The sequence below is a fragment of the Aplysia californica genome, unplaced genomic scaffold, assembly GCF_000002075.1.
Source record: "Aplysia californica isolate F4 #8 unplaced genomic scaffold, AplCal3.0 scaffold00280, whole genome shotgun sequence".
Lineage (NCBI taxonomy): Eukaryota > Metazoa > Mollusca > Gastropoda > Aplysiida > Aplysiidae > Aplysia > Aplysia californica.
This window is the reverse complement of record NW_004797550.1, coordinates 68950-79765: the sequence shown is the minus strand read 5'-3', so window position 1 is coordinate 79765 and position 10816 is coordinate 68950. Positions and strand designations below refer to the sequence as shown.

Sequence of the window (10816 nt, the reverse complement as noted above, 5' to 3'; positions counted from 1 at the left end):
GAAATTCAAGATTTAAGACTCCGTTGTAAAAACAACATTATCCAAAGAGTAATGAAAGGCCTACAATAATTTTCCAGGGCTTTTACATGAAGAAAAAGATCATTGGGAGTTCTTGAAAACTAAAAGTCCCTACAGGTTAGATTTATAAATATAAACCATGTGGGGCAGTCAAACTTAGCAAGAGTCTGAGAACGGTAGTAAAATGTACAGCAGAATGAAAAAGCAACACTGAAATTGAGATTATTGGACACAGTGAACATAATGAGACATGCATCAAGTCAGCAAGAGATTGAAGTCAATTTGTGAGGGGAAATGCATGTGACATAATGAGCATCCTCAAGGTCCATTTGTACACATGCAAAAACACTCAACAAAATGATGAATTAATGATTCACTACAGCTATCCTGGAAAAATAGTATTTAGTCATTGTTAAGTGTGATCAATTGAAAAACACATCAAATTATTTGTACTGAAACCAGAGTAAAATTGCACAAAAATGTAATGGGTACGTGATTCGCAACAATATGTCTTAAAAATAATATCCTAACAACTGACTGTACAAAAATAAAGAAATTAGTGTATAGAACCTTTTCCAAAAATAAAAAAGAGAATCCAGTGACTTGTGAAGAAACATAATATCATAAAGCACCTTCTTGTAGGAACTCTGGACAGATTTCAGAACAAAAGAGTAACCTCAAATACCTGTACACAACATCTAGAAAGGAATAAATATTCCACTAGTGTTGCTGCTTCAGCAATAACCAACAGTTTTTGCTGACACTGTTGGTATGGTTGACTGGAGAAAACATAACTAACTACAAACCTAGCCACAGCAGCAGCAATATTTCATTGGAAACTTTCTGTTTCAATATCAACTTTTTTACCAAACACATGCACGTTCTCACTCAATCAAGTACACACTCACACTCACACACACACACACACACACACACACACACACATACACACATACACAGAGACACACACATAGCACAGGCGTAAATATTTGAATATCAACAACACTCACTAAATAAAATACTAATGCCCATTTCAATTGCACACATTCTCTCTCTTTGTGTCATTCACTCATTTACATTTCTTTTTCACTTTTTCATACAAACACAGACAGGAACACCGCACTAAATCCAGCCAGGCTAGAGTCCCCCTAAACCACACACTGGAATGAACTAGAATGAGAGAACAACACACACTGCGTGTGCTGCGCACAACAAAATCAACGTACAGAGAAGCAGGAATAGAGGCAGTAGCGAGCTGGGGCAAGTAAGACAAGCACATCCATGTAGTAGATTATATACACTCCTACCAAAACACACAGGCACACACTACACTGAATGATATCTGTATAGATCTACTATTACAAAGATTTACAAATCAAACCAACCAAAATATTAAACCACACTCATTGATCAGTCAGCCTTCTTTCTTTCTTTTTCTCTCTCTTTCTTATGCGCACATGCACACACACACACACACACACACACACACAAGCGCCTGCACACATGCGTATACACATACACAGACACACACACATATGCATGCACGCACACACACACACATGCATGCACACACACATACAAACACACAATGTCTCAATGACTTCAGTACATTCTCATAAATAGTGTAAGAGAAACACTTATTTCCTTGCATACATTAAGTTCCCTATCTAGGGGGGAAAAAAATCATGAAAAAAATGAGAAAATATAAAGTTCAAGGGAGGACATTCACGAGCAATAGGAAAATTGTCTGGAAAATTCCATTTCTTGCAACGAGTGTGACACAGACTTATTAAAAACTTTAGCTGACAATGTAGGATGATCTGTCAGAAGTTTGTAAACAGTCCCTTAATTTGTGCAGAACGTTAACATCACCAAAACTAGAACAGGGCCAAGACCTTTCTTAGCAAATGTCCTCTCTCCAACTTGTGTATCCAATTCTCTCCAGCAAGCCAATGACCCGCCTCTTTCACAGGCAGAAACTACACAGTTACCAGGACTACAGAACAGGTGAGAATAAATAGCACATCACAACCTAAAGCTGCAGACCGGACACATTAAAGTGTAAACTACCTCCACACAGAAAAACGAAAACAAAATCCCAATAATATAGGGAAAAAGCTTGACACAATGAAAAGCATAGTCGCTCTCTACCTAGAAAAATTTAACTTCTTCATAAGTTGAAAACCCTTAAAAAAATTAATTGTCACAATCTTCTTCGTTAGAAGGAAAGCTGTGACACAGCAAATACAGCATACTATCTTGTCTTCCTGGCAAGACTTAAAACTACAATTAATTTTTTGCGAGTTTTCAGATCAAATTAGAAGAGCGTGCAGAACATTGCAACAAGCTACATCTTGTATTATAATTCAAAAAAAGGAACAAAGGAGGAAAACGTCTTCAGGTTTCAGCCAAAATGAAAATGCGACAGATGGTCTGCCATATTAAAAGCTTGTTCTTACAGCACGTAAAAGAACATGTTGAATAATTACAAAAGAAACCCCTTAACCTTCCATATTAGAGAAATTGCAACCCAGAAGCTTCTTACAGCACAGAAAAAACATTATGAACAAATATACCAAAAAACCTTTAACTTCCCAACAGAAATCATTATCACATCACAAGTTTGGAACTAGTTCTCATATTTGGAAACCTGAGACCTAAAGTGAGCCAAAAGAAAACGTATTTTAAAGTTGTGGTAAACATAATAAGTGGATTAGTTTTCTGTAGTGTTGCAACTTAAATTGCAATGAACATTTTAAAGCTGAGTTTACATCTATTCCTAAAAAGTATAAGGTCAAAATCAAAATGATTTAGTCATCTACTCAGGTAGAAAAACATTTACAACTGAACATTTTGTTTGGCTCCGTTTAGACCTTAGGCATCCACTTCTTCTTTCAAACAAAAAGAAAAACACAAACTCAATTTCACCAAAAAGGTGTATATGTATGCTGTTAGACTATAGATGAGGCATTTGTTCCCTCATTCCCTTTCTCGCCACGACCATATTGGCCAATGAAGGAGCCGTCCTCGTTGAATTTGCTGGCATCATCGTCTCCGTAGTCTAAGCTGTCTGTGTCTTCATCCAGGGGCACCTTCTCTGCATCACGGTCAAATGAGCTGCTCCCTCCAAGGCCGTTCTCATCTCTGAGGGAAAAAAATTAAAGAGAATTCATTTTCTAAATCCTCAAATTAATTGCCAAAATGGTGTGTGTTGCTAATTTTTCCTTTTTAGTCTTGATTTTTATTGGAAATTTGGGGAGGAGTTTGATGGCTGATTTTGTTTGTTTTGTTCTTCAAGGAACTCGGGGTGGGAGACAGCATAAATGTAGTCAAGGGATCCTATATATGCACAGATCGATAACTGTAGAAGAACATGCAAAGATCTTGATAGGACTAAAATGTTTTAACTATCTGTGTCTTGTAAAAGAAGAAACACTTCCATTCAAGTCTGGAATATAAAATATATCTTGGCCAAACACTCAAAAGTCTGTATGTATATGTTCAGTGACTCGTAAGTCAACTTAAGACACTGTAGTCGAGCACTCTTCAATTCCTGGCTCAACCCAACAGGATGCAGCAGTTTTAGAGAGGATGCTTTACCCATTTCCATCATTTCATTTTAACCAAAAGCATATTAGACAGTTTATAGTTGTGGTATGTAAGTCAATGATTGTGGCATGCATCCAAAAGGTGGCAACTTCGTATGACCTCGAAGGGAATGAGGTGGCATATTTAGAATGGACAGACCAAGAGCTATTGTGAAATCATGTGAGCCCTCAGACAAAGGCGACATGTAGAACTATAAACAAACATTTCATATTTAAATTTCATACTCACCCCTTGCCAAAGCCGTTAAAGTGATCAGGGTTGTCATCATTGTAGTTGCCTCGCAATCTCTCCTTCTCTTGCACTGAAATGACAAAGAACATGAGATGTAATTTATGGTGGGTCAGCACGAGAGCAGGCACATTTCTCCAGGAACAGATTGGGACAATAGACTACAGAAAAACAACAAAAGATGAAGAGACTGAAGAAATGACATTTATCTAAAAAATGAGCAATCTGTGAGCAGTTTCAGTCTGACCTGCGTGTCAGCCAAGTAATTCAAAATGAATGTTACCGATAGTGATCTGATTTATAAAAAATAAAAACAAACTGACCACCTTGAAAATCAAATAAATCGTTTGTGGTCCAGCTGGAAGCAATAGATCTAATATTTTATCTCATGAAATGGCCTTGAGAAACATATGCGACAGTGTCAGTTTTGGTGTCACTTCTGAGAGCTCGGGTATTTCAAGCGATTTCACCCAATTTTTTCTTACTTTTGCCCGCGAGATACTTGTGAAGCAACTGGAGTTATGATCTCTGGTGAAGGGACAACAGACTATCTATAACCTTGGCCAGCTCAAAGAAACACTAGGGTATAATACAATATAAAATTAGTAAAAGCAAACTGAGTTGAGATATATAGTTTACTTGCAGTTTACATGATAACGTTAACAGGTAGAGATCAGGAGAACAGAAAAACTAAGAAAGTACACGCAGCAGACCATACATGATCAAGTAATACAACACAAATTGCAAGTACCTGGGTAGTTGTCACCACGGTTCCTCTTGATGATGCAGACGATGATGAGGATGAGGATGAGAATGATGATGGCTACCATCATGCCGATGAACCAGGCTGCGCTCAGGAAACTTGCCCGGGATGCACCTGGTGGCAAAAGAAAGAAACATTCATTAAGTCTGCTATTTTTCCTAAAAGAAATTTAAACTCTTTCACTGCAAAAATATATCCCATAGAAAAGGATAAAGGTGAAAAGAAGGAGCTGATAATTTATTAACAGAAAAGGCACATACTCAGATTGAAAATTTGAACACCATTCCCCAGTACACTGAAATTATAGTGATTTTCTTGCCCAAGAAAGGAGTTAAACATTGTAAGAGATGCTTTCATTAGGAGAAATTTAAGTTCGAGGGAGCAGAAAATTGACTCAATAAGTAAAGGGAGAGAAAAAGCAAGAAAGACCGAGTGAAGCAACAGAAGGAGAGCCAAGAAGTAGGACTTGCAGCTGACACTCTCCAACTATTTCCTCCATAAAAGCAGGACTGGGATGTTGTGTGTAGGTTTATGCCAACATAGCATTAAATGATTACAATTCACTTTGGACAAATAAGAATAATTGTAAGGGTAAAAAGAGCACATCACAGCATCTACAAACCAACAGCTGTTAGATCTAAACAAGACGCATTCAGAAACTAATTCATAGAAATTACAATGGGGAAAAGAAAAAGAACAGACAGAGAAACCTCCTGAGCATGTCAATCAACAAATCAAATAATCACTCGATAAAAAAATGTAACCAAGTAACATCTATGAGTCTTTTAGATTTAAAATCTCTCCAAAATGAAATCTACGACCATTATTAAATAAAGCTTTAAATAACTTCTAACACAAGCCACACATTGGCAGTGGGAAGACTTCAGCATGTACATAAATGTAGCATAGAGGAGAAAAACTGAATATAAAGAAGTAGGAACAAACAGAATCAATGGTACAAACACAGGTACACAAAACAGGCGCACACACGCACGCACGCACAAGCACCAACAAACACACACACACACACACACACACACACACACACACTTGGGCAAGCACAGACTGAATAAAGTATAAATACCCAAACCCATAAAACCAAAGTAGAAAAAACTAAAACCTTTTTAGTCACAATTTTGAAAAATAAATTTTTTTAAATGTACAGAGGGAAGGCAAAAACACAAAACAGAAGCACAAAATATGCACCCACACACATGTTATATACTCTCTCTCTCTCTCTCTCTCTCTCTCTCTCTCTCTCTCTTTCTCTCTCTCACACACACACACACACACGAAGACACACAAAGGCACACAAAGACACACACACACAAAGACACACATAGACAAAGGCACTCGAATGCTAACAAATCTGAGTAGTATGTCATTCCACCACAACAAAATGTAAATTGCGCACAGGCCATGGCAGCCACACACGCAGCTCAGAATAGGCAGGCAAACCAACCAGAAAAGATATCATCAGGCTTGTCAATATTGTCAAGAACCACACAACATTAAAACTTCAAAGAGGCAAGACACTATTGTGACTGACTACATACAAGATCTGGGGCCCAAATCCCACTCCTTTCACAGACTCATCTGACAAAAATCAAAATTTCTTTTTTAATAACAAGATTTATGGAGGCCCTCATTTTTATGCCAAAAAGGAAAAGAAGTGTCATCCCTGAAAGCTAAAAACAAAACAAAAAGTTTAATGTACGACTGACTACGTCATAAGCACAAAGTGGTAGAAACAAGAACAAAGAGCAAAAAAAAAAAGTCCACAAATTGTTGCATGAACAATAATAGGAATCCTTCAGTATAATATACAACTTGAACTAATTTATTGTCAGAACCAATCCAATCTGTTCTTTTTTTTCTCTTTTCAAACCAATCTCGGACAGCACTTGCAGGCTCATATCAGTTTGCAATAACGAAGTAACAAAAATCAAAACATGTGGCTGTGGTAGAGACACAACTGCAACTGAAAAATAGACCAAATGATTAGACCAAAGGCCTACAGGAGACGAACCTTGGCCCCCGAAGAAGCCAAGGTGCACATTATACAGATAATCCCACATAGATCAGTGCTGTCCATCTTTCACACAGGCACCAATTTTTCCAGGGTTTGCTTTTCTCTTTCTGTTTTAGAGTGTAGTTCAGGAAGGAATCCGGGTGGCATGCCATGATCAGCTCAGTCACCACAACAGCCAGAAAAAACCTGATACTTTTTACCATGCTGATTAGTTAAGAAAAATATAGAGAGAAAGAAAGACAGGTAGACAAAGACAGAGGTACACGGAAGGATGCAGGTATACTGCTCTATGGTTAGCATATAGTCTCACATACATATTTTGTTGGGTCAGGACTATGTTCTCCTTGGATTAAGATAAACATTGACTGGATATGAGCTTACAGCAAGACAAACACAAATACATAACAGAAATACCGTCAGTGCTCCACTGATCTAGATAACTTTCTTCAGCATTACAATTGTTTAGTTAATAACACCAATAAACAAGAGAAAGGCAAATAGTGGTTCCTTGCCCTTGTGGCTACAATTCATCCTTGTGCTAATAAAAAGAAAGTACAAAATAAATGACTCCGTCCTGTCTATTGCACAGTTTCTTCACAGGAATGTTGTTTCGAACTGGGTAGAGTTACATGTAGCTCAGTTGGTCACAGACTTGGCTATGACAGGGGACGACATCTTACGTTGCACCAGCCTATACATGTGTATCAGAATCTTGGCCTTAACAGTCCTGCTTTTTCTTACATGAGACTGAGCCATTCACATTTCTCACTTTTTCTTACTGATCCGTCAACTTTCTTTGGTGTATTAACTCGCTGCCAGCGTGTGCCATATCCATATATATCCATCAGTATCTTGGATGTAAGCAATCTTGTTTTTGTAGAGTTTTAATATTATGTGCTGCCTGTCAGCAACAGTACCCACAAACCCAAATTACCATGAACCCAATGTTCACACGTTAATGTGAAGCCCATCAGTGACAACCAAGTGGAGAAGGCAGCTTAGCCTGCTCCCATCCCCCCTCCTCCCCATAGTACCGGTTAAGAAAGGGTTAAGGATACCTATGCTATGTATAGGGCCAGTGTTAAGGAAATATTAGCAGGATAACACTCAAGTCATGACAACAGCGGACCCAGGCAAGGGAGAGGGGGAAGGCATTCTTTAGTAAACATGGACACTGCACAGAGTGGTGAGGGTTCGAGTCTCAATGCACTTCTGTTTGACCTTCAAGTGTGGGCACCACAGTGGTGTTCTGGGCCTCAGTCTCATTGTCTGAGCTGCGAGCCACACGGGTCAAGGGAGAGGCCATCACCCTCAGACCACCCAGACCTGGTCGGGAGGCACAAAGGTCAAAGGTCACATAGTTGAAGAACAGACAGGAACCTGACATTAGACACAGACGTTTTTGTGTTTGTTTTAGTAAGAGTTCTATGGCACTTGTAAAATGAATAGGGCATATTATAAGTACCAAAGATTAGATGTGTTACTAGAGAGTTACATACAAAGGAAAGAAAGAGAAGAGAAACGGATGATAGATGTCTGATAGAAAAGAAGGAGCAAACCACATCAGAGCGCCAACCAACAACCGACAGACGGGAACCTGACATTAGATAAGAGACTACAAAACACAAATACTAGCTTATGACTTATGGCAACAAATGATGAAAACAGCAATATGAAAAAACAACAACACAGTTACTTGTTTGTTGTCCACTTGTTGGCCTCAGAAGAGATGTGTTGTAATTTAAGGACTCCGTACAATAAAGGCCACATTTCACCAAGAAACATAATAATATTAGGACACTGGAAGGAGAAGCCTATTCCGAAGCACTAACCCAACAACCATGTTTTAGAGAGACATACTGAAAATACAGTCAAATGTCTTTGAGGTGAAACGTAAAAACCCCCCCAGACAAATAATAGATTAAATACACAGAAAAGACGAAGAGAGCTAAAAAAAATTCCCTCCAGCAACCCACATCAGCACGATTCAAGTACAAGACACATCTGAGTTGAGGATAAACAGTGACAACACAAAACAAAAGTATGAATGTATAAAGAATAGCCAAATTGTGTGCTTTTTTTAAACAACATAACTAGAAAGATGGGTTCAGGGGGGGAAGAAAATGCCCCCCCCCCTTGCATTGAGACATGAATCTAGACAAAAAGAATCCACACAACTCTTATTTGGATTTTTTTGTTTGTGTTTGTTAAAGAGTCTGATCCCCTGTTACTGTATTAGACATCAAAGGTGAGTACAAAGACTTGGTGGTTTATGTTCCTTCCTTTAACCAGTCTCTCATTCAACATACTTGCAGGACAGAGAGTTGGGGAGAACAAATACTAAAAACATGAGCAGGGCTCTCATTTACCCACTTGCAAAGTGTCTTCTGTGAAATCACTCTCTTTTATCCTCCGAAAACATACTTGCAAGAAAGCCCTTCACCTGATGGCCTTTATAGGCCCTGGGTAGTTTCAAGGAGCAATTTCAAACCTTTTCCCGCAGGGCCTATAGCTAAAGCATGGGTGATGGATTCAGTAAAGGACCCAAGAAATCCTTAGAGTGGTATTGATCTAAATTACCCAAACTTTGAAGTCCTTAAATACAACTGACCAAACTGCAAATCAAATTACTTCATAGTGTTTAGGGAAGATACACATTAACACATTTGTTTAAAGACCGGACAGGTCATCGAAACAGGACAAGTGTGTAATATTTCTCCAATAACTGGGACACTAGATTCCAGGTGGGGAAAACTGACAATGAAGGGGATTGTAATGTGACAGGGGACACCACCATCTTATATTGATTCCAGGATAGACAAAGACTAAAAATATTTTTTACCACATCAACCCCATTCAGAAGACTTAAGAGTCGGGCTGCTTTGACCCTGCCAGTGCGGGCTAAATCGAGCTGCATGGGGATACAACCTCTCCGCAAAAAAAACGACACATTTTTGGTACCATAATCTTCCCCACAAGGGAATCAAACCTGTGTCTTCCATGAAAGAATAAGATCTTAACCGTTTCACCAAATACAGAACTGTTGTGAGATACAACAAGGCATTAAAATAGAATAACAAGAGTAGACTATTAAGTCTCTCTCAGTACCAGCTAGTCGATTGCAGTTCAGGAGAAGGGACCAGGAACAATGATGACAGACTAAGGTGCCACAAAATCTCAATGAGTTCTTGGAAGTTTTCGAAATGTGGCACCCTTACTACTAATGGTAGATTGGCAGACGAAAGCACAGATAAATTAAGTTACCGTTTCTACATACATGTACAGTCAGCAATGGAAAAACAATAACAATTATATAAGCTTCAGTTGACATGAGCTACGACAAAAAGAATTACAGAAGCAATAGACAAGCAGCATGACAACATACCAGAGAAAACAAAAACTTTACAGGAGAAATCTCACCTTCGAAAGGCTCTATCAACATGCGTGGAGACTTTGCTCCTGATTCCTAACCTTCTGACAATTAAGTTAACACTCTCTGATTTGCCTCATTCACCATACATGTATGGAACTCAACATTCTACTTCAGGTTTTATTTTAATATGTTGGCCCTTATCTCACATGATAACTTTTACCTCAAGGAAACCCATTCTGTGCCCCAAATACGACCTTAGATTCAAACAACTAAAATCTTTTGCATTGAAATTAAGGAGTGGTTTGGACACATTGGAAGAACTAAAAGTAGGGAAATGAAGTATCATCCAATTTTAGTATTTTGGAGTAGACCTTGTCACTTTGTTAAAAAATCTTTAAAATCAAGTGATATTCTCCGGCAAAATTAAGAAACTACCCAGAAAGTGGCTTGAACCCTCCAGTTGCTTAGAACGCACCTCAGACGCTTCTCAAACATAGTTGTACTGTTCAAATTTGGCTTGACACAACCTGCTTACTTACTATGTTATGTGAATGTGCCCTTTAGAAATGAATCTCTTTCTTTCTTGCCCGCTATCAATTGCCTTGGCTTATCAGCAGAACGTACAGTTCCTCAATATATAAAACTCCTTGAATAGTGCAGCATTTGGTCTTACATTTCTAACAAAAATTTATACAAGCTTAGCCATTAATCTTAACCTGAACAACTTGATGAAAAAATGTAGGTAAAAAATATAAGAAAAAAAGCAATCTCAAAAAAAAAAAGAAGCAGATGA

The 10816-nt window shown here is 38.3% G+C and overlaps 1 protein-coding gene across 2 annotated transcripts in view; it reads right to left on the bottom strand.

Annotated features, from left to right (window-relative positions):
- Positions 1–1108: 1108 nt before the first annotated feature.
- LOC101846660 (neuroglian) overlaps positions 1109–10816 on the bottom strand; it is a 60297-nt gene continuing 50589 nt past the window's right edge. For both annotated transcript variants that reach the window (XM_013084240.2, XM_035970527.1), the window contains 3 exons: positions 4607–4732; positions 3856–3928; positions 1109–3162 (listed from right to left, as the gene is read on the bottom strand). In XM_013084240.2, the coding sequence (XP_012939694.1) occupies positions 2970–3162; positions 3856–3928; positions 4607–4732 (392 nt within the window). In that variant the 3' untranslated portion in view covers positions 1109–2969. The remainder of the gene's footprint in view (positions 3163–3855; positions 3929–4606; positions 4733–10816) is intronic.